This window comes from Ambystoma mexicanum, chromosome 7q (assembly GCF_040938575.1).
Source record: "Ambystoma mexicanum isolate Mex_15411 chromosome 7q, UKY_AmexF1_1, whole genome shotgun sequence".
NCBI lineage: Eukaryota > Metazoa > Chordata > Amphibia > Caudata > Ambystomatidae > Ambystoma > Ambystoma mexicanum.
Genome location: NC_090941.1, coordinates 582211253 through 582236663, shown reverse-complemented (window position 1 = coordinate 582236663; position 25411 = coordinate 582211253). Strand labels below are relative to the sequence as shown.

The following is a 25411-nucleotide window of genomic DNA, read 5'->3' as shown; positions in this document are numbered from 1 at the left end:
GAAGGCGACAGTCATGTGAGGGAACCAAGTGGTGGCCTTGAGGGTTGGGGTGGTGCACGGCACAAAAGACTAGGGGGATTGGAGTGGGCATAGTGATGGTGCTAGAGAATTGGGTACCAGGGTTTTTCTCCACATAGGAGCAGGGACACAAAGCGGAGCAGGCCTCAAACAATGCCTTGTCACAGCAGGAATGCTGGGCCCAAGAACATGGGCTCCGGCAAACCCGAGCTGCAACAAGACATCATGGATCCTTTTTATCAGCTGAATTTAAGTGAATAATTTTTGTTTTAATAAAAAATTAGTTTTAGTTGCCATGCAACTTTACTAATCAATGCAAATTACATTTTAACTTATATATATTTTCATAGAAAAGGAAAAGAATGTGCAGGAGAAAAGAGGTAGAGGAATAAAATTTGTAATATCCATTCTGGGTAAGAGAAAGTTAAGCCATAAAAGAAACAGTTAAACACAAAAATAAAATTGTAGGAGAGAACACAATCATGCCATTTAACACTGAAATCTTCTGGTTTCCTCTGCGAGTGAGCTTCCTTAAGAAGATATGCTGGATTCACTGTCTTTTTAGTCATTCCTTGATTATAGATGGAATGAGAAGTCGAAACAGTGTCATTTTTATCACTGCCATTTAAGGATTGTAAATTTCTTCGATGTGTGAATTTAGAAAAGGGTTCAATTTTCAATGTAGTTAAATATCTTATTGTTGCCAAGTTTAGTAATATTTTTGTGGCGTTGAAAATCATCTCCCATAGTTGTTGCTGGTCGACAAGTCTATATTGCTCAAAAAATGTATAGAAAAACTTGTGTCAAAGAGTATGTAGTTTTTTGCATTCTGTTAATAGATGCTGAAGTGTTTCGCCTTTGTCCGGTGAATCGCAAAATCGACACGTGTTCTTTTCCATTCCTTTTCATCTTATTGATAACACAGCTTTCGTTGGCCATAAGTTGAATCACATTAGTTTTGTACGATATACTTGATTTGGAAATTTGTTTAAATATGTAGGTACTGTGTTTGCTTTTTATTTTTAGGTAAAAATTTCCCATGGTGAAGGTCTTGTAGCGACTACATTCTTCCCAGTTTCCATTCCAATCTGTCTGCCAGCATTTTTCTTTTGCTCCATTCGGGTTTGTCGTTATTAGCAGTAGGTCAATGTCAGCTTCATGCATATTAGTAAGGCAGTAATTTTCTTGTGTTAATGAAGTTGTTTTATTTTTTCCGAGAAGTTTCGCTATGACAGGTAGCATTGTATCTTGTTTTTTTCCTTCATTCATACATTTATTGTATAACTATATTTCATTCCAAATTATTGTTGCTTCCATTGGTATAAGGCCCAGCTCGTGTCGAATTATCTGTATTGGAAATTTATATGGTATAGGTAAAATCACTTTCCAGAACTGCCCTTCGATGAAGTTCCATTTTGGATGGTTTTCAGGGGTTTTGGTGTGAGCTCCATACGTCACTGTTGCAGCAACTTTTTTCTTATAGAACTTTATGAGTGAACTATATGAGTAGGAACTATTTTTTTTGCGTATCATTTTTGCCTGTGGGATTAATGATTGAACCTTTGCTAAGTGAATAATTAGAATCATGTGTTTAAAAAATAAGGAAGATCTTTAGCAGTGCATTTGGGAGGCCCCATCCTGTATAAAGATTACAAACTCTGTGTTTGGTCTTCACAATACAGGTGTGTTTGAATATGTCACATAATGAGCAAAAGAAATCTCTTTCGATTTCTGAAATGCTCATCAATCGCACCCATCACTCACGCAAAACCACTCCAGAGAGTCCTCTCTCCAACAACCTTCACGCTCCTTCCCCACTCTTCTCCTCGGATCTCTCGGATGTCCTCTTTCCACCTCTTGTCTTCACCCAACTTACCCACAACTAACCATTCCTAAGATACCTGTTAAATAATCCTCCATCTACTAGGATTGGCCAGCTCTCCCTAGCCAATCACTTAGCTGGCTGAAGGGTGTGTTCCAGGGGAGGCTTCATAAGAGCGTAAGCCCTGACCCTTTTTTAAGCAGCTCTGCTGCATTCTGGGCATGAGCAGCCCAACACTATATAGGTGGCTACAGTCTCCCCATTTGGCCTGCTCGTGGGTCTTTTCTGAATAAAGGAATCCCTGGTGGGCGAGTGGGTTTGTCTTGTGCGGCTCCAGCAGATGATTTCCACAGACTTCTCTCTGGGACGCCATGCAGAGTCCTGGCCTCTACCGTGGCATCCCCCACTGAGCTCGCTCTGCCTTTTTCACATTGAGGTGGCCACATCTTAAGCCACGCTCCCAGTGTCCCACTGGTTGCTGTGCCAGCCCTGGGTAGCATGGGCTCTCCTTCTTGGTGTTCAGCTGTGTTGTCGAGACTGCCTCGCCCTCTGCGGCTTCTCTCCATGATCATGCCGTGGTCCTCACCGATTAGTGGGTTGTCCAACTCCAAGCCTCGAGGGCCGGATCCATGTTGGATTTTCCAGATACCCCTCATTAATATGAGATACATTTGCATTCACTGGGCCTCATTACAAGCTTTTCGATCTGGATATAACGGTACCGGTAAGCTTGCCGGTACCGTTGTATCCGGGCCGGCAAACTCCGAGTTGTGCTCGCAGGTGCCTTTCATTCCGCCAGGTCTGACCTGGCGGAATGAAAGGCACCCGCGAGCACAGCATGTCGGATGCACAGGCACCGTAAAAAACGGTGCCTGTGCATCCGACTTGCCCTTTCCCATTGAGCCCAATGGGGCTCAAATGAAATGGGGAAGAATGTTTTCCTGCGCCCAGGAATGGGGTCCGGTAAGGCCGTAATGATCTGGTAATTGCCCATTTCTGGGTGCCGGAAAAAATGCAACTCGGCCGGCAGGCGACCGCCAGGGTGGTAATGAGGCATAATGATTTTAAATGTATGTACATTTTTGGTCATGAATATTAATTAGGGATATCCTGAAAACCCGTCAGGTTACCTATCGGCCCTCGAGGCATGGAGTTGGACAACCCTTAGAATATTTAAGAAGTCTCTTGATTTAGCAGAATATTTCAGTTTTAAAGCCTGTTTTCATACATTACTGATTATTAACCTCACATTAGATTCACTTTACCCTTGTTTGGTGAATGAGATGCAATGTTTGTTCCATGTAAAGGATAAGTATGGACTTAAACAGACATGAAAAGATGGGAACATGACGATGGAGTTTTTTGGGCGTTTTAATCGGTCAGTTCAAAACATGAATAATGTTCACTTTAAAACATGAGAAACTGTGAGAAAACCTGGAGTAATTGTTTCTCATAAACAATATCGCAGTACATGAGCATACGTGTGAAGAGATGCTGCTGTGCAGAGAATGACGCTAAGCCCAACACTACACCATAACAATGTGATCTGTATTAAGCCTGCACGTCACTGCTTTAAATTCAAGCTGGGACCGCCTAAGAACGATAAAGTGAATATCATTACACCACTCTATAAAGTAGCACTAAAAGGCAAAATCTCTGGTTGCTACACAAAAACATTATTTGTAGTCAGTAAATGAAACTCAAAACAAATGAATGCCCAAAAATCGAAGCAACAAAAAGGATACTTACAAAGCTAGTAACTCCAGGGCAACGAGTTTGTCTTTACTGAAGGTGAAGCAGTTCAAAACATTAACCACTTTGTCTGTAGGGACAGCTACCATTTTCTAGAAAACAAAATGTTACGCATGAAGGTGAGGATTTTTTTGGGTATGCAATAAATCCTGATCAAACTATACCAACCGAAACCGACTCGTCGGGGACGAAAGAGCAATCTATGACCAATAACACGATTACTGTCAGTCGTTCAGGATGGTAAAGTCGGCAGCAGAGACACACTGACTAGAGTAGAGCATGCAGGTCAGGGGGCTGAAAGGGCTTCTAGTTGAAATCTTACGAGTCTGTGCGCGCAATTTAAATACAAACAAAAATAATAATTGCATAATTAGTCCAATCCTTGGAAATGAAAATGTGATTAAGGATGTTATTTTGCAAGTGTTTGAAAATTGATGCAAATATGTTTAGGTTATTACATTTTTACACTATTTCTTTCAAAAATACTATTAGAACCAGACACGTCAATTTTAACCCTGCAAAAACAGTCATAAAAAAAGGGGTCATTATGATTTGGGTTGAATTTTGCCCAGTTACTACTCATATAATACCACACGCCGTATTTCTAGAAATACCCATTTTTTGTTGGTCTTTTGACCCTTTACACTTCACGTTGATAGGTGACATAGATAATGTACACTAGTGGCACATATAAATACAAATGACTTTTTATTTAAATAGTGCTTTTATCCAAATCACTTTATATAGAACTTTTGTTACATACATTATTATTGCCCAATCGAAATTGCTTCTCACTTTATTTACTTTGGAAGGATAATAGTCTAAGTTGACCATGCCAGGATTTTAACATGCGACCTAAAGATCAAACACAGATCACAGCAACGAGCGATCAACCCACTGAGCTATCTTAAAGGCTTACATACCACTATCTTAGATACGGCTACTACACACTTTCTACTGCAAAAAATTGTCATTTCTGACCCTTTGATGCATTACGTGTAAAAGGTGGTGGAGGACACCAGAGATGCCCACCTCTTCACTGTTTTTCCAATGGCTTATTAAGATCATTTTTTCAATGTAATGAAGGAAAGAGCTTGTGTTGTCTTTCTGCACAGTGAAAATAGTTTACCTACTGCTCTGGGATGAAGTTAAAAAATCAGCACAATTTCATTTGGAAAGTACTCCTTGTAATCCGGTTAGGTTTTTCTGAAGTCCAAATAAGGGCTTAGTAAAACCATACAACTGAGCCAGTACAACACTCCACTCTTAGTATAAGGCTGTACCACCCACGTATGGGGTAGCGTAGGAAGAGCAGCCAGGCTTATCTTAAGAGGGAGAGAGGGCTGTAGGAAAATACAAAGAACCTGTAGCATACAAAGGGTTCAACAGAAACACACCAGAAGTATTGTTTAAAAAAAGAAAGGTTTATTATAAATACAATTAGGCCAAGTTAAGTCTTGGGGTAAGTACTTTGTCAGAGTCAAACATACATAAAAATACAAGACAATGCTTAAAATTATTGTTGCTTCCATTGGTATAAGGCCCAGCTCGTGTCGAATTATCTGTATTGGAAAGTTAGATGGTATAGGTAAAGTGTAAAACCACAAGTTACTTTTAGATTACTTTCAAGTAAGTCAAGGGTAGTAGACCCTTTCAGTCATGCAGTGAAACTCAGTTGAGAAATCACTTAGTAAAACAACCCTTTTACCAGGGTATTTTTCTGAATGGTGGAACACATTCATGGAACAGTATAAACCTAGAACAACATTCAGGCTCTGTGGTGTTGGCACCCTTTTCAGGAGCCAGGGGAAGACTGAATATCGACAGTTGGATTCTTGTTATTTGAAAGGACCAGCACTCGTTGAGGGGACTTTTTGGACTTGGTTCACATCCCTGGAGGTCTTGATGGCACTGCCTTCTACCACTTAGCCGCAAAAACCTGGAACAACGTCCCAAAAGAAATAATAAACACTAAAGATCACCTAAAATTCAGGAAATCTCTAAAAACCTGGCTCTTCAACACCACAGACTAAATCTGGAAACCAAAACCGGAACAAGGATGACTAAACCGGAAAGGACACGGACACCCCCCGACCCGAGAGGATATCTCCCACAGCACCTGGACGGGTGACTCTGGATAGACTAAAACACAGGCGGCACGCACGGAGACGGAGTCAACTACCCCAGACAATCCCACCAACACTTTCGCCTGCCCCTTAGTTACCGCCAGGTAGCACAGTGGTGTGGAATTGTCGAGATATTGGCAATCACCACACTACCTGAGAGGTTGACATTGGCAGGTGCACTGGCCACAGGAGTATAAAGGGAGGATAAGGAGAGCTATAAGAGAGCATGTTAGAGGTGGGGCCAGAGGAGTAAGGAACCTTATATGCCAGTGGGACCCAGATCAGGACAGAGCCGCATAAAGGGAGACTACGCAAGCCGAGTGCCTCAATTCAGGATAGAGACGCAAATTAACCAACCCTACTAACAATTTCCCTTTCTGCATACACCTCTCAAACTCCAAACCAAACAACCAAAACCTACAGCACAACAAACCCCACAAACTTCACTACATTGCAACAACAAAACAAAAACACATTCTTGCACAACAGTACACGACGACTACCGGCCGCAAACACCCCAGGCCAAGCCAACAGACCCACCGGGCTGTGGCCGCCAACAGCAAATCACTGCTCTCTTGCACTTTTCCTGCTTCCTCCCACTAACTCAACCTCCCCTCCTCTTTCAGAGCCACCAGAGTGCCAGGGGACCACTCCGGTGGTGATAATGTTAAAGGACATTTGTACCGCGCACTAACATTAACATTAACAGCAGGATGACACCAAAGTTCCACCTCGATTTGGAATTCGGAAGACTGTGCACTGCACAATGGCTCGAGGTACCAGGGTATTTGGATATTGCAGCCACACAAGGTCGCAGCATGATGTGGGATTGCTCAAAATGCAGGACTTCTCAACTCTAGTGGATCTCACCAGGCTCTGTGTCAGGGTCGTCATTTTAGGATTCACTAGGTCGCTTGGAAGGAAGGGCAACAGCAGGCTCTGGTTACAGAGCAGTCTCTCCGGTCTCTGAAAATCGTCTCAGCTGCGTTTTCTTCATCTTCCTCTTTGGATTTGGTTCCAGTTGTCAGCAGCTTCCAGGTTCAGAGTTTTTGATCAGGAACTAGAGCACAACTTCTGCATTCTCTCCATGCATTTTACAGCAAGGGGTGCACTGGCTGTACAATCAGGACAGCCAGCCGACAACTGGGAGTTGGTTCCTTTCAGGCAAGGAAAAAGACAAAAGGGATGCAGGATTTTGTACTTCTCTCTCGCTTCCTGCCCTCCCAGACACTCTGGAGCCTAGGTGGGGTATCCAACGGATTCCCGCCAAAGACAAAACTTCCACTGAGGTCGTTCCCCCCTAGAATGGCAGGGGAAGACCTCAGAAACAGCAAGCACACAAGAAATGCTGGAAACAGAAGGATTCCACCATTTTAGCAAAATGGTTGCCATCCTGTGCTTTACTGATGCTGAATTAACAGCCTGTGAGTAATAAAGACTAAAAGTCAAAGGTAAAACCACTGCTACCAGTCATTCATGTAAACTCGCAATTGCAACAACATGTTACCAGGTAACTAAGAAAGGCGATACATTGTATCCCCCTACCCCCCTCACCCCCCCCGCACTCCACATAAGGTGGGGGATGCTGGCTCACCTATACAAAATGTAAAGGGGACGAAAATACCTCTTTTCTACTTGGGAACAGTAGTTCTCCCAAGTACATCAAACAGAAATTAACAGGGGAGCCCAAAAGGGCAACTCAGCCTAAGCCCAAACGTTGTAGGAACTATAACTTCAACCATACACAATGGAGAGACAAACAACTATGCAGACGATTTCCAACTAGTCATTGAGACAACTGGAGACTATCTGGCAGACTCCACCGCCTTGTCCACTTCCTACCATCTGATCGAGGAATGGATGTCCTCCAAATGGCTCTGTTTAAACAGCAACAAGACAGAATTATTGATTTTTGGTCCCACAATACCACGTGCAAATCTTAGCTCTGAATATACCAGCTTCCTAATAGACACAAGCAGCATTTGTGTCCTCAGCAGGGTCAAAACCCTGGGCATCTGTATTGAGGTGTCTCTTAATTCTGGCCAACATGTCGACCTACAAAGAGTTGCAATTCCTCTCTCCACCTGCTAAAAAACATCAGGCCTTCCATCTCCAAGATTAACACTGCTACAGTTGCCCAAGCTACTGTCCTGGCAAGACTGAACTACTGCAACGCCCTGCTGATAGGAGCTTTTGTTAAGAACCTGAGGAGATGCCAACTAATACAGAACAGTGCTGTGCGCGTTATCAACAATCTACCTAGGTGAGTGCGTATTGCCCCCTATAGACGGGAGTTGCACTGGCTGCCCATTCAAGGGTGTATTAATTTTAAGGTTGCGATATCATCCGTAAATGTGCACAAGGAGACGCTCCAACCTACCTGAAAACGTTGATTCCACAGTATGGCCTGGCTAGAGCACTGCGTTCGGATAACCAAGGGACGATTATCTGTCCCAGGTTCAAAAGGGAGAAGGGTCTCGGCAGATCCTTCTAGTTCAGAGCTGGCAAGTTTTGGAATACTCTCCCTCTTCCCATGATGCAAGACCAGAATTTTCAGACCATTAAAAAATCCTTAAAAACCAGGTTATTTAAATAAATTCGCCCTTCGGTCCAATCTTCTATGAAATTGTCCTGTGCTATCTGTTCGTCTGTTTGTGTCTGTGTTGCGCCCGGATGCCTGCAGGCTGTCGGCGCATTATACATAAATAAATAAATAATAAATAAAAAGGTCACCCATAAAAAGTGTAAAAGACCAGGTGAGAGGAGAAAAAGACCCCCCCCCCCCTCACCTAGGCACAAAGTAAAATAGTTAACTAGTCAAAGCAAAACATTCTGGGGTTGACACAGGTCAGGAAGATTTATCATAAATATGAAAATCTTACGTAACAAATTCTATAGTAGTATTCCAAGGGAATAACACTGGTATTTAAATGCCCATGTCGGATTTAGCAAGTACGGAAAACTGAGGTATTTGCCAAATACTGCAATGGTTTATCTTTACTGCGAAACTCAATATGAATCCCTAATTAGAAGGGTGGGCATCATTATTCATATGGATTGTTTAGGATCCTAGAAAACCTTTCAAAAAGTATTTTAACCATGCACGGGGAGGATTAAGAAAGTGCGACTCTGATCCCTACAGTTTATGGGCAGATAGGTACAATAATCTCTGCCTAAGAGCAATAATGTTGGTTCCAATGACTGCTCAACAGTGAGAGGACTTTAAAACACAGTTTTTTGCCCAATGTGCATATTTTCCATGATCTTGTCATTCGAACCCGGGGAGGGCGCTCAGCCAATAAGATGGCTGGGAACATGGGCGTATACTACCATCCCCCCACTACAGCATCCTGCACTCCCTACCCCACTGACTTACCTGTTGACGTGGGGCTTACTTCTCCAGCTGTCTCGCTCTACTGCCTTTACTCCTAGGAAAAAGCAGATACAAAAGAGGAGCAAGCTATGCTGAAGACATATCAGCATATTATTCATCGGCTTGCAACAAGTACACCTTAACCATTCATCTTACTTCTTTATCATGGGTAAATTCATCATGTTCATAACTGTTAGAAGGTTTTCAATACCACTACTAGTGTAGGGTTTTGGGAGGTAAACCTTATTGGAAATGAAAAGGTTTGACATATAAGCCTTAAATCTCTCTTGGCAACGATGAGCAGATAGGCTGAAACTCAGGAGATCAGGGGCTTGATGTGCATTATTATTAACATAAAGCAGTGCTTGATGAGCATTAGAAGGTCCACAAAGCTAAAAAATTCTATTTATTAACTCATATATATTAGTGGTAGGTAGAATTTCCATCTTGTGTGATATTCTCCTCACCTTGTGAGTCCCCCAGCACTTTCTGCTGGACTATTGGATTTTCTCTGACTCTTATGAGTGAGTGGGAATCTTTTTCCTCACTCGTCCATTTTTATTTTGTACTCTGGGCACCCCTTTTAGGGTTTATTTTGATGGCGTCTAGTCCTCCAGAATTTTCTATGGCATATGTAATTTCCTATTGTAGCACAGTGCACCTTATGTGCAGTGTTACTGCAAGCTCCTTGAGCTTCTCTCTTTGGCTGTATTTGTATTACTTGCAAGAACTACTGTTTCACAGGGATAGAAGGTTACTTTTTATCCTACCTAAACTTTTCCTGTGAGCTCGGCACTCCCCACCTTATGTGGAGTGCTGATTCACTTCTCTAACTTTTTAGTTACAGTAACAAATCTGAGTGGCTGGGGGCAGTGGATACTTTTTCTACCAGTTTTGTGAAACTTACAACGCAGTCTGGATTTGCAGCTGCAGTAAGTGACACATGGGATTCCTTTTCCATTGATCCAAAATGATTCCTGCCTTCCTTTTTCACCAACTCACAATGGTTTGTTCTTTCTTGGTCATCCTTCTGCCCTCCTGGGTGGTGGAGGTCCATGTTTGTCTTTTGTCTTTGCCGGGATCCCTTTGTGAAGCCCGCCAGAAGGCACCCACCAGTGTGTCTGGGAGGACTCTGGAACTCCACAGGTCTTTGTCCTCCAGGGTGCCTGCTTAGATCCAGTTCTACCTGCGAGGCTGGCTGTCCTGGAAGGACAGTCGCCACCCCAAGTTCAAATGAAAGCATGCATGTTAAATGGCTGAGTTTCTGCATAAAACGCAAGAGTCTGGATATTGAAGTCAGAGTCAACCACTGGAAGATCCATTCCAAAGAGCAGAAGAAGTAGGATATCCGCAGCAACCTCAAGAGACCGCCAGAGCCATCCGAGAGACCGCTGCAGCTCCAGCCCTCTTTTCCAAGTGTCAGGGAAGCTCCAAACCAGACGACTTCCTCCTTTAGACTGGTGGGACCAACCAGTTTGAAGACTACCTGCATTTTGAACCATCCCATGATGAGCTGTAACCTTCACGGGCTGCAAACCACCCAATACCGTGGGACCTATGACCAGTGTGCAGTGCATCACATTTCGAAGATCGAATCCTCCCGAAACTTTGGTGGACTCCTTCCGGACCTCCAGAGGCAAGATTCTGCTTCTTGAAGTCCCCTCATCCAAATGCTGGGCTGAGAAAGCAAGCTGAATCAACCAGGCAGTAACTGTTCTTCACTGGTGCTTTAAGAAGGGCACCAAAATGCCAGAACTGCACAGAATCCTTTGCTGAGAGCTTTTCCACTCAACTTCTGCTGCAAGATCCCTCCAGTGTCCCTTCTTATGTGTGCCTGATCAGGAATCTGGTGGCCGGGTCTGCAGCTGCTCCATCATGGAAGCATCATGCTGCATCGTCTTCATGCTTAACGTACTGTGAGACTCTTGGTAGAACTTTCCTGGAGTTGCCGGGTCTCTGGTTCAAAGGACTAATGCATCAACTACAGTGACCGCTGTTTGACCTCATGGTCACAAGTTTGAATCCCGACAGGTCCACTCAGCCCTTAATCCTTCCGAGGTCAATGAAATGAGTACCACTAAGTTGGGTAACAATAAGCATCTGTTATTAGCGCCAAGATACCCCTTCAGGGGAGAACTTGCCATTTACAAATACATTTACAAATACACCTGTTATGTTGGCGTTGCTTTGATGCTCCTGTGTTGCTGCAGTGATGATTTGTGCGTTTGGGAGTTTGCCCATGCCAAACGCCTATGCGCCCAAAGGGAGCCTTCTCTAAAGCCCCGAAAAAGAAAGTGTACTTACTTGCTACAAGTCTTCTTCTGGAACTCTTGACTTTCTACAGCCTGTGCCTTACTTATTTTGCCCCCCAATCTGACTTTCATACTCTCATGCCTAGTTAGGGCTGGACCCCTAAAGCCGAAGGCCTCTGTGAATTTAAAGTCTTACCTGGTCTGTGTCGGCTTTGATTCATTCATCCTTTCCTGATACCAGTGATTCCAAGTATTAATTGTCAAGTGTTTTCCTACCTTGAATTGCTTCCAACTATTTTTTAAATCTATATAAAGTTATTTTACTTTCCAGTATTATCATTTTATGATTGTTCGTTAATGAATACGTTTGCTAGCCTGAAGAAACTCTTTCCCTTACCTGCATTCCAACTTAAGGTTTACCATTGAATTGACTTACAACTGCAAACCGTCTATTGTATATATGTGTAAAGATGTCTCTTATCTGAATTGAAAAGTGAACTTAATTAACATGCCTAGTATGTTTAATAAATAACAATATTTATATATAACTGCAAGTGTGTTAAGTGTCTTCTTGACTGTTTGTGTGCTCAAAGGTCTTTACTCTACTACAGCCCTTCTCCCTCCTAGAATAAGCTTGGCTGCTGAGCCATAGCTACCAGTTCTATAGCCCTGCACACTCAAAGTAGAGTCTTCTATAGTCATTCCATAGGTTTGGCAAACTAACACATTACAATTGAAATCCGCTAATCTAATTCCTATCCTAGATTCAATGTCTCAAAATTCAAGGTAAGGAAATCAGTAAGGTCTACTTTTAACAGCACTCACAGTTCTGCCATTAAGGGGAAAGGGACTGTATGCAAGCTGTAATCAGCCCAAGAACTTGTAAGAAAGTAAACACTGGTTTCCCTTGAAATGAAAATGGTAGCAATGGATGCACCAGGGGGGGCACATATGCAGACTCTGCTCCACTCCCACAAGCCAGGCCTAGGTAGCTGCAGGAGTGGACTTTACAATTAAAGAGAGCAGCAGGAACCATGAGGGCGCCAGAAAAGGCATGCACCTCAGCCCCGAGAACTCTGACTGAAGGAAACCACACCCAAGGTAAGTGAGGGCTGTTAGCGGAAACTGTCGTTCCATTCCTGATTCGGTCGATGGGTCATGTTCAGTGTTGGGTCTGGCTGAGTAGCGGTTTCTGATTTCCCAGATTCTTCATTGGACCATCGGGCTGGATCACTGGTTTCCACTAAAGAAGGAACTCTGCAGCGACACAAGACTTTGTAGCTATATCAGGTCAAGAAGACATTTGAAAAGACCGTAGCAAGGGTCAGCAGGAATGAGGAGGCAAGACTAGTGAACTGAGGCTACATGAGACTTCCCTCTTTGATAAGAAGGCAGCAACACTAGGAAAAGAGGTCTCAGACACACAAGATTTTAGCTACACAAATTTCAACTGTCTTTCATTTTAATACAATTTAATGCTGTGAAATACTAAGGTATTCAGTCACCTATATGATTAATGGTAGGAAACTTAACCAGTGTAATATTTTCCTTCCAGCTTTAAGCATCCCAAGCATTTATTCTGTAGATGATACAATGAAGTGTCTAACTTGAATGGGACCTAAATCAAAAGTGTCCATATCTGCAATAAAGCCACAATTTGCGGTGTTCAATTAAACTCCTCTTCACAACAATGCTTTTTGTTTGTCACCATAATTGTTTAGCAATAATGTTATATTACAGGATATTTATACCGTGCACTCTCACCACTGGAGTAGTCCCCTGCCGCTCTGGCAGATCTTAAAAGCAAGAGGGTATGGTAAATTAGTAGGACTGAGCGAGAAAAAAGCACAAGAGAGCTGCGATGTGCTGTTGGCAGCTTCCGTTTGTTTTACACCATTCGCTGGGCGTAGGTGTGAATTTTCAGTCGGTGGTTGTCGTGTGAGGCTATGTGTGGTTTGTTTTATCGTTGGGGTGTAGTGAAGTACATGTGGTTTGTTGTGCTTTAGAGGTATGGTTGTGTTTGATAAAATTTTGTAAGAGGTGTAAGCAGAGAGATGAGTTTTGTAGTAGGTTTGGTTAGTGGTGTGAAAAACCTGAAGGCTTTTCATGACTCAGTCCCCAGGGATCCCTTATTCAGGTGGCCTGGGAAAGGCCATCGCTATTAGATCACAACCCTGGGTTTGGACAAGTGAGGGAGGACCACCTGGTTAGGGGGTACTCGGGAGTCTGTAGGAGACACTGGAAGGCGAGACATGGCATCCCCCATTTCCTGACAGTTATTAACCCCATATTCCCTCTACCTTTATGGGATACTACAACTCCCCTCCTTTCCTTATCAGTCCAACTACTGAGACTAGGAAGAGGAAACAGACTAGGAAGATTACCACTAGTAACATGTACTGGGCTTGTCCCGCTAATACGGCCAGGCACGGCCAGGCACGGCCAGGCACGGTCAGGCACGGTCAGGCACGGTCAGGCACGGTCAGGCACTCAGTCACAATCACATACAGCTGAAACTCCTGGACTGGTTTCCAACTATAAAAGGTGGAGCACAGAAAGACAAGGAAAGCGATAAAGGGGCCAAGAAGGAAGGCAAGCTGGATGGCGAGATGGAGGAGCAGCTGAGAGAGAGCTGCCGAAAACCAGGCCAGGGAGAACGGGACGCCAAGACGCTGACAGGCTGCAAGTTGAAGCAGGAGAAAGAGTGGCTAGGGAGCCGTGTCTTCAAGAAGCTGGGAGAGTTCAGAGAAGGGACCCGAGGGGCCGGCTAAACCCTTTCCTCCATGCGCTAGCAAACTGCTCGTTTCCTCCCCAGGGCAGCGAGGCCGCCTGGGAGTGTCTAAGGGGCAGGTGGGCAAGACCCTGACCTCGACTAGCTGAAAACAGAAAGACGCACAAAAGCAATCAAAGCCGGTGAGTTCAAAGAAAGGGAGAGCCCGGTTTGTGATAAGCGTGATTGTGGAAAGCTACAGTGTAACGCACAAGGCTATGCTTTGAAGGATAAAGACATTGAACTGAAAGCTTAAATGTATTTAGCTGGTGAGGGAGCCGATGAGAAACAAAGTAACGAGGCGGTGCTGTGTGAGAAGGTACGTTGTTAAACACTTATTGAAAGATAACATAACAGTGAATAATGAAAGCAAAATGTGTTGAAAGCCATTGAAGTGAAGAGCACAAGGGAAAGGAAGTGTGCAGAGATCCCGAAAAGCTAATGTGAAAGTGAATGTATACGAGTCTAATGTGTTGCATAGTGGCTCATCTCCAAGCAGGAGACACAAAAATAATAAGTAGTACTGGTATTCAACACTGCTAGCACATAGTGTAATAATGCTAAATGGGAGCACTGTCAGTGACAGTATCATGGACGGTGTATTTGTAAATGTCAAGGGAAGGGAACGAGAGCGACCATTTGCTGATGTGTATACTATAACTGATCCCTAGTAGCAATAGATCCAAGCATGATTGTGAAAGTAACGGCCAGATTTATGTGAATGATGGAAAAAACATATCCAATGACGTGCACATAACTTAGACTTAGCTAACAGAACAGCAACATTGGCCATTCTGAAATGTATTGAAGTAAATACAACCAAAGAAGCTGAAGTGAGTGCTATTGTGGCATCACGCTTCCCAGAGATGATGGAAGAGATTAAATATCAAGTGATGTCCAGTTGGACCTATAAGTCAACCGTAGAAAGGTCCTACAAAAATATACCTTACAAAAGGTATGTTCATAAGGCCATTAGCGCTGCTAAAAAAAACTATGCGCAGAGATATTGCTGCTGATGTACACGGTTCTGTGTTAGGCCCCCAGAATGTACAAATTAACATCACGGTCAAAATGATTAAAAACCAGTATCGCCACTTGATCAGACTGCACCAAAAAGAGCGAGAAATAGAGCGACGGCAGTGCATCGCCTTAATGACCCAGTCCAATGATAAATCTAGGATCTGCGAAGTGATACGTAGTACTAAACCACGGGATATAACAAACTATATCTTGGAAGAAACTTGGTGTGCCCACATTAATGCAACATTGGGTCGACTGGAATGTAACATTAATCCCATAAGGCTACCAGAGGTGATATGGGAATGCAAAGCATCTGTTCTGGATATCACCGTTATAATTGAACAACTCAACAGTTCCAGAACGGCCGGTCCCGACGGTGCTTGTAACAAACTATTGAAGATGTCTCCCGATTTTTGGGCTGCTGCTCTGCACTTATTGTTTGTCCAAATCGGTTTGCAAGGTAAAATTCCACAATCCTGGTCGCTATGCCATATTCTGGCATTATACAAAAAAGGTGCATGGAATGACCCGAAGAACTACAGAATGCTGGCAATGCTCGACATTCCGTCTAAAACCTTTGCCCGAGTATTGGTTTTTAATGAATGGATTTCCAGCAATAACATTTTACCAGCAAACCAGATTGGTTTTAGGAAGAACTCAAGCACAACACACAATCTAATGGTATTGACATCTGTAATTGAATATGCACGGCTAAGAAGGAAGCTGAATGTCTACTACGCACTAATCGACTTTTCAGCTGCCTTCGATTCGGTACTTAGAAATCGGCTATGGTAGAAGTTGAGTGCCTGGAATATACCAAAAGGGCTACTCAAAATGTTAATGCTTTTATACTCCAACACGTCAGTAAGGATCCGTTTGGATGCTAAGGGGAGGTTGTCGACCAGTATACCCACTAGCTGTGGAGTTAAACAGGGATGCATTGTGGCAGCAACCCTGTTTAACTTGTATCTGGCAGGCATAGTCCATGCGTTCTTGAATCTTGGTACCTATCCGGCAAAGTTAGGCTCATCCTCAATTGGTTGGTTAGCCTATGCGGATGACCTTATTTTGCTTGATTATACACCACTCGACCTTCAGAGTATGTTGGATGCTTTGGCAGGATACTCGATTGATAATGGCTTGAAAATAAATGTGGATAAAAGCAGAATAATGGTATTTCCGTAGAAATCCATGCCTAAAAAGCATGCCCGGGCTATGAATAACTCTCCTTTAGAACAAGTACACACCTATAAGTATCTGGGAATTGAGCGCGATAAGAAACTATCTTGGGAAAAAACATTGGTCAGCTATGAAAACCAAATGTCTCACATCAGGCAACATGATTAGTGCCTTCATAGGGTGAAACTTAAGCTACTCTGCTTACGCAATTCTACTTATGGGTGTCTAGTCAAATGGTCGACAGACAAATGGTTGACACAATTTGGTCGACAGGACAAATGATCGAATTTTTTTTTTGTTATATATATTTTTTTAGGTTTTCGTTTAGGGAAGAAAGGGGTTTTTAGCCAAAAAAAAGGGGGGGACCCCCCCCAAAAAAAAAAAATGTGAAAAAACTAAAAAAATTATTCGATCATTTGACCTGTCGACCTTTTGGTGTCGACCATTTGTCCTGTCGACCATTTAGATTCGACCAGTTGACCTACAACCTACAAACACAGCAAAAAGAAGTTCTATGCTTTTATATTCCATTGAGATATCGGGTCATAAATATATTCCCTGTATATTAAAATTTGAGGCGTTGTTACTTCGGAAACACATGCGCCTTTCCATGTCTATATCTGTGGAATATTTGTATTTAGAATTCGACATCAAATGCATACAAGCTGATTCAGTAGATCTCTCATGAGCTATGAGAATTTGACCAAATGATACCATCATAGTAGCCCATATTTGTGCATTTATGTCCATAGATAGAAATATAGATATGGGAACACTTGGTATGCTAAAGTGTATGCACGAGACATGGCTGCTGGACTTACAGCCTGACAGTGCACCATCGCATACTTTCATAAAACGTTGGCTCAAAATAAAATCTGCAGGGTATTACAGAGAAACTCATATCATCAAGTTAGCCACACATGCTCACAGCAGCCTGTATTGTAGGGATTACCTGAACTTAAATATATTAAGACATATCCAAGCCCAATGGCATTTCAATATTATTTGTTAATGAAATTTAACAACTCAGAGGCTCTTGAAACCAAAGGAGCTTGATTAGGTGTAAGTCAAAACAACAGTAACTGCCGTTCGTGTGGCTGTGATGTTAGTGAATCACTTTTTTTTCACGTAATGATGATCTGTGAAAGCCTCCATTGGCTATGTATGCATACAACAATCAAGTTGATGGTTGTAATATCTTAATGTTATGGGAAAAGTTCATGGATGGCGACGACTGCAATCTTATGTATTTCATGGTGTCTTATTATTTGCGAGTTGTTGACATTTTTAATGGCCTGAAGGTGAATACTAACAAATGTATTATATTATCATGCAGAACTTGTATAACGATTTAGTGATCTGATGATAATGTTGCTAATGATTTTAATAGAATCATGTGTCCTTTTTAAAGGTGTAACTCAGTACACTTATAACCGTATCGTATCATGTGGTGATCTGACAAAACAATGTCAATGTTTTTATGGAATTATGTGTATTATTATGTTTGTATAACTGTTGTATATATAAAGCCGAAAGGCTATTGGTGTCTTGATATTGGGAAAATCTTCCTCGGGACCAGCCCTTAGAGCAAAAATTACCCAATTCAGCCCAAAATACAGGTTCTATTGTGCCGAGCAGTGAACTCATGCTAGTGACAAATGACACCTTCAAAACGTTTTAGTATTTATTCTAAACAGTGAATTTCAGCAACATTTTGGGATTCGAGTTAGAGAAGATTACAAAGCACAAAACTTAGAGAAATGCAAAATATAGAGAAAAAACATAGAGAAACACAGTCTTACGCCCCTTCAATCAGCACTGGGAGACCCTGGCCCTCATAAACTAGCTGTAACAAGCCCCGCTCAGAGGACAGCGCTACAGGGTGCCGACAGAGAAACAGATTCCGGATACTTGATCTTGCTCGAACCAAGTCCACAGATCGATCTCCCACCTGAGTCATGTGGGCATGCATTTTTATAATCTCGTGCTGTCAGTCCATGACGCACAGTTCTAGAAGCTTCCCTGTGCAAAATATAGGCTTGCTAATGGAAAAACCCAACTCTGTGAATTTCCGCTGTGCTCCTTTCCTGTGCCTCTCCCTGCTTGGAGCCCGTCTGCGCGAAAGCTCAGGAATGTCTTATCAGTGCCTTCCCAGAGAAAAGATGATTAGTTTACATAGCCATGCAGGGCTACAGTTAGAAAGTCGAGATGAATTAAGCCTATGTGAGCAAGCTCTAAAAGGCATGCACGCATAGCTTAGTGTTCATAGCGCTTAAGACTGGCTATCTAAGCGCTATATAGGTGCCATGATGTTCCAAACACTCCAATAATGTCTATTAGCTACAGAGCTGGGGCCTTCGCCCTGCCTGTCTATCTACAATACATAATGTGACCTACTACCCCTACTAGACCTGCATATTCCTTGTAGCTCACTACTGTGTAATGGAAGTGCTACAACAGACTACTGTCAGCATTTTTGGCACATACTTTGAATAAACTATTGGATTTTAGCGGCTAATGCTGTCATCTAAAGCCCTAATTGGCAAATTTGCAATTGTGTGTATCACTACAATTGGTATAGTAAATAAACTATAAACTAGTGAAAGTGAATAGATATTTTTGTGAAACGAGGAACAGAGTGGGCGTGGGCCCCTCCTAATGAACTCTATGCTCTTGTGAAAAAAGGAACAGAGTGGCCGAAGGCCCATTCTGTGAAACCAAGTGCAAGAGGCACGGACATTAAGAAACCAAAACACTTTTGTCAGAGTGGTCACGCATAGGGTTGAGAATACTGTGCGGTTGCAACAGTCTATGGCAAGGTAATAATAAGGACCCTTGCTGTTGTAGTGGGCACGCATGGGGGTGATAATACTATGCAGTTGCGAAGGCCTCTGACAGGTGAACATTGTGAAAGAGAAGTACAAAGATTTGGGAAGGGAGTGCTCCCTGAGCTCTGTGAAGTGGAGCCACTTAGCTGGAAAGTGCCATGTTAAGTGTTTGAAGACAGGCAAGGGTAGCCTGTGAAAGTAACCAAGAAGGAACTTGGTGAATATCTGTTTGATTGAGAATTGTGAAGCCGGGAGAGGGAAGCCCGAAAGAATCCACTGAAGAGAACAGTGATGCATATTGATATGACATTGAAATAGGCGAGGGAAGCCTAACAGATTTATGGGAAATCTTTGAACTGTGCATACTACCACCTTGAAGGAATTTTGTAAGAACCCCATTGAACTGAACTTGAGGAAGGGAGTGATGTTGGATGTAGCCTCTTTAGCCCTGGAGTGATGTGGTCCCTTCGTAAGAGTTTGAGGAGAAGTCTGGCCGCTGCGATCTGTATATGTTGTAGTTTCTTCAGTAGATAATCCGGCATTCCAAGATATAGGCTGTTGGCATAGTCTATCTTGGACATGATGAGAGAGATGATGGCTAGTGTTTTGCACATTTTCAAGCCACATGAAGGAGAGGAATGGTATAATCCATTCCTTAAACCTGTGGTATTGATATGTGAATTCACACACCTTCCTGCTTGCTAAGTAGGTTACAAGTGTGTAAGGGAGGACGTGCCCATTAGATAAGAGCACTTTCCAGTCTATGCTATTTCATGCTAATGGGGTTCTAATCTGTGCATGAAGGGTCATTTATCAATCAATAAATCCATAGATGTGCCCTAGTCCATGCCTTTTAAATGTTATAGGATTAATCCCACACGTTGATTTAGTGCACGAGGTAGTGATATTTAAGTTAGTCCAGTCTGAAGGGCTTGTAAGAGAATGTTAGCTCTCTCTCGCCATCACAGTTATTTGTTAAGGGGCATGTCTATTTCATACTCAATGTGAAAGTTGCATGAAGAGGGTGATTTACACATGAGAACGTGAATAAGTGAACCGTAGCCAACACCATTAAATATTACAAGATCAACCCAGTTGTTTACTTTATGCAGGTGGTGTTGAAACCTAAGGTAGTTCAATCTTATTAAGTCAACATTACACATGTTGTGAAGACCTGTGAAGTTTAGCATTTGCTCAAGAATACTCTAACTAGGAACTATAATTTACCACCACCCTCGTTCCCCCGGCCTTCTCCCACTTGCCTTCCCCATCGCTGCAATCCTCCTGCCCCCCAGCCTGCCCCCCTCCCCTGATTGGATCGCCAGGCGGCCATTAGCGGGCCTTCCACGGCAGCCCTGTGCTCGGCAGCCCCTGCGGCTAATGGCCCCAAGGCAAAGGGCGGTTCCAACGTGTGTCAGCAGGTGTCCGCAGGGGAAGCCATGCAAGCCAGTAGCCAGCCGTCAACCAGCACGGACCACCAAAAAAGTAAGTGTGGCATGGGTGGGGAGTAGAGCAATTACTCCAGAAAGCCCAGACACTCTACATTATCCTACCTCTAAACTGTGAATGCTTGCGTATGCCACACTTAGATGGAATTGTGAATGTTATCATGCACCACACATATATGTAATCAATTGCATACCTAGTCTAAATTTGAGACAGTGCACTGAAATTTTGCTGAATTGTACCCCCACCGCATAAGACTGTCACATAGTGCGCTCAAGATTACCAGAAAGTTTCTTAGATGGATTCACTAACACTCCCTTGAGTCGCCTCTAGATAGAAATGCGATTGTTAGTGTGTCCCACACCTAGATGGAATTTGTGAATGTCAACAGGTCACACACTTAGATGGACTCATGACCATTAGCCTGCGTCACATCTAAATAGAATTGTGCATGTTAGCATGTCTCAGGACGTCCCATACCCTGATAGTAATGTGAATGTTAACATGTGCCACACTTCGAGATGAAATCGTGAACATTAACCTAAGTATCATCTAGTTCGAATGGAATTGTTAGCATGTCCAACACTTGGTTGGATTTGTGAATGGTAGCATGTGCCACACTTAGATGAAATTATGAGCATTAGCCAGAGTCACATCTTGATATAAATGTGAATGTTAGCATGTCCCAAACCTAGATAGAATTGTGAACGGTAGCATGCCCCACACTTAGTTGGAACTGTGAATGGTAGTATGTCCCAAACCTAGATAGAATTGTGATTGTTAGCATGTGCCTCACTTAGAGATGAAATCGTGAACATCAGCCTAAGTCGCATATAGATAAAACGGAATTGTTAGCATGTCCCACACTTAGGCGGAATTGCAAATGGTAGCATGTGCCACACCTAGATAGAATTGCGACTATTAGCATATGCCACACCTAGACACAAACGTGAACAGTGGCCGGCGTCGCATCTAGATGAGAGCGTGAAGGTCAGCATGTGCCACACTTACATAGAACTGTGATTATTAGCACATGCCACATTTAGATGGAATTGTGCCAAACTGACGTAATGGTGAACATTAGCCGGCGTCGCCCCTAGACGTAGTCATGAACATTAGCCGCCGTCACCCCAGACGAAATCGTGAACATTAGCCGGCGTCGCATCTAGAAGGGATCGTGAAGGTCAACATGTGCCACACTCAGATGGAATTGTGATTATTAGCATATGCCACACTTGGATGGAATTGTGATTATTAGCACACGCCACACTTATATGGAATTGTGAATGTTAGCATGTGACCCACCTAGAAGTAATCAAGAACATTAGCCGACGTCGCATCTGGACGTAATCGCAAACACTAGACGGCATCGCATCTAGATAGGTTTAAAAATGTCAGCATGGGCCACACTTAGATAGAATTGTGAAAGTTAGCATTTGCCCAATTAACCAATCCACTAACAATTTCACCCCTCTGCATATACCTCTCAAACTCTAATCAAACACAACCACAAACCTTTAACACAACAATCTTCACAAACTTCACTACACTGCAACAACAAAACAAACCACACATAGACTCGCACAATAGCACACAACCACTACCAACTGGAAAATACCCCAAGCCCAGCCAAGGAATTCCGGGTTGAGGCCGCCAACAGCACATCACTGCTCTCTTGCACTTTTCCAGCTTATTCCCACTAACTCAACCCCTTTTTCAGAGCCGCCAGGGGACCACTCCGGTGGAGATAGTGCGTGGTACAAATATCCTTTAACATTAACAAGAGAGAAAGATAGATTTACCAACACTAGCAACAATGGAATTGATTCCCCTACAGAAAGTTTCAACATATTACCCTGACAAGTTTGAAAGAATCTTTTGGCCTTGAGAAAGACATCTAGTCGAAACACGTGTTGGCTGTTTTTTGCACGTTACTACCAGAAAATAAACTGGACGAGCATTTGACCCAAGACTCTGGGATATAATTTCATGGACAATCTTTTCTAAAGACACTGTATAACTACATTGGCCAAGTGCGAAGTGCGAGGGGTTTCTAACCCAACTTCTATTTTGAGTAGTATAAGGGTTTACCACATACGTCTCACCAGGCAGCTGGCACACCATACTCAATCACCCCAGCGCAATAGGACACAGCTCACACTTGCCCAGTCTTTTACCTCTATAAGTTCAGTTTGATGCCTTTTGGATAGCAAAATTTACCTTTGCCTGCCATATCTTGATGATATTGCAGCCTCTAGCCCCATATGGAATAAATATGTTTCCCACCTAACAAGTGCTTCAAGCTCTTCAAAACAGCCAACTTGACCATCAATGCATCCAAATATCAGCCTGGTCAAGGCTCAGTGCTTTACCTTGAGCAAGAGGATTGACACTCTTACCAGCAAAATACATGACAGGAAGACCAACCTTCCCCCCCCCTCCACCTGACCCCTCTGCTACACAGAGCCAGGTGGGAGCCTTTTTGGGCTCAGTGGTTATTAGAGAATCGTCATGGCAGACTATGGGACAGCGCTCTTATTGGTAGTACTTCTCCTGAGCACCCTAAAAAAGTCACCTGTACTGAAGAATGTTAAAAGATATTTCATTGACTTAAGAATATCTTTTGTCAAGCCCCTGTTTTCAGGGCACTGGATTATCAGAGACCTTTCATCGCTTCTGAAACAGGTATTGGTGAATAATTTTCTAACTAGGTGAGAAGAACAGGGAGGGCCCTGCATGTTTTATCAGTAGAACGCTGGAGGGTAGGGTAATGAGGTGGGGCCAATGTAGGAAAGAATTTTTGCCATAGTGTGGTCATTAAGAGGTTTAGATTCCACTGGTTAAGGTCTACCGTTAAAATTCAAACTGACCATATGCCCCTCAAATAGCTGATGAACATGAAAGCAGAGCATTCTATGTTGCTCACGTGGTGCATAAGCCTCCATAGCTTTGACTTAACCTTATAGCATAGGCCAGCGTCCATTCATTGCAATGCTGATGATCTGTCCAGGTGGATTAACCGACTGCAACAGGAAATCTATCCAGGGGTCGATTGGATAGCTCTGTCCCTAGAACGGAGGTGCGAGCAATAGGACCGGTACTTGTTTTCACTAGTCCAAGAGTGGAAAGCACCAGGTATAGGTCTCACCAGTCAGAGAAGACGCAGTGCTTTATCTGGTGTTGTATTGGCTTGGCTCAAGGGGGTTTCATCAACATTCCTCATTCCTTAGCAGTCTCTTCAGTGTTGGAGTATTGGCTCCAGTGGTTGACTAACAAAGGAGACTTCAGATCCTCTGCTAATACCCTGAATTCGGGGATGGGCTTGTCTCCTGCCTAGTAAAGGATGGACCAGTAACAAACACGGGATGGCTGTCCAATGGTGGGCAGCCAGGAGCCCCAACAACTGCCCTGCAATTGTCCAGCAACCATGGCATCACCTGGCTGGGATGTGTCTTGCGGCCAGACAACACATCTACCAAATTCCAACTGGTTACTTAAAAACACCTACCCAGCCACCCACCCACTCACTCACGCGCGCACACCATCTTCTCAGGCTGCTTGCAAGCAGTCCCCAAATGTGCATGACCATGTATGGCCATCTACAACTATGGCGGGAAGAAGGTGGCCAAACGACGGGACAACAAAAGATAGGACTTAAAAACATCAGCATTAGACACTCTTGTGCCACCATTGGGGTATAATGCCTACCTCGCGGTACAAATACCCTGGGACATTGTAGTGCACCCATAAATAGTTAAAGAGGTGCCAAGTGTAATGAAAGGTTTAACATAATACATTAACATAAAATAATGGAGAAACAATGTTTCCTTGCTGTACTCTCCATAGCAAGGTAGTGCTGCTATACCAAACAGATACATATGTGGGATAGAAGTCCCTCTGCACTGGTAGATATACGGATTGACCAAAGGTAGTGAAGGGTGAAAAGATTTTGCTCCAAAAAATCAGTCCATAATCACACAAGCCATTGAAAGATATCCCTAGAGTGCCGCTGCAGCATATATGATGCTTCAAAAGTAAAGGTTTTGCTAAGAAGAGCCGCACAAAATACAAGTTTCGATACCTTTTATTGGACTAACTAGAATACATGCAGAGATTGTACAATGCATTTGCTTTCAAAGTGCCATAGTTCTCATATAAGATGGTGGTTGTAGATATAAGGAGTAGCAAAAAGCACACACTGGAAAATTCCTACTCATGGAGAATTTTTTTTAGCTTTGTTCAGTGACAATAGATTTTCAACTGATGCATAAATCTGGCAACAAAAGATGGTACACATTGAAACCGATAAGCAGTCATCGGGCTCTTACTATTTATAAAAACTGTTGCACAAAATATGTCCACAGAATCAGGTGAAAGTAATCAAAAAATGGGACCTAGTGAGTTTGAAGAATTATACCTTACTCTAGAAACACATTGCAATAAAGTATTCAAAGCCCCGTACGCTGAGGCATCTATCTCACAGAGTAAGGACATGTCAAAGGTTATGCTATTATTTGAAAAGGATTTTTTTTATATGAATAGAATTGTCCAGTGTGGGTTTCTTTGACAACATTTGATGAAGAGGCCTATGGTATTTTGAAAGCTAACGCATTGTATCATCTCAGCAAAATATTTTCAGTTAGTTCAATATATGGTACCAAAACTTAGATTTTGTCCGATTTGAGTGCTGGAATAACACTGCATCAAACCTTTCTTTGCAAAACATCCCATCCTCGAACCCTGTTGGAGAAGTGGTGGTTGTTAGGAAAGATTTGCGATAGGTGCAATTTTCCCTTCATTTACGCACCCACCAACATTTTGCTTC

At 43.0% G+C, this 25411-nt stretch overlaps 1 protein-coding gene across 2 annotated transcripts in view; it reads right to left on the bottom strand.

Moving 5' to 3' along the window:
- Window positions 1-25411, bottom strand: part of PROSER1 (proline and serine rich 1) — a 918625-nt gene that overhangs the window by 790809 nt on the left and 102405 nt on the right. For both annotated transcript variants that reach the window (XM_069640684.1, XM_069640685.1), the window contains exon 4: window positions 3590-3684. In XM_069640684.1, the coding sequence (XP_069496785.1) occupies window positions 3590-3684 (95 nt within the window). The remainder of the gene's footprint in view (window positions 1-3589; window positions 3685-25411) is intronic.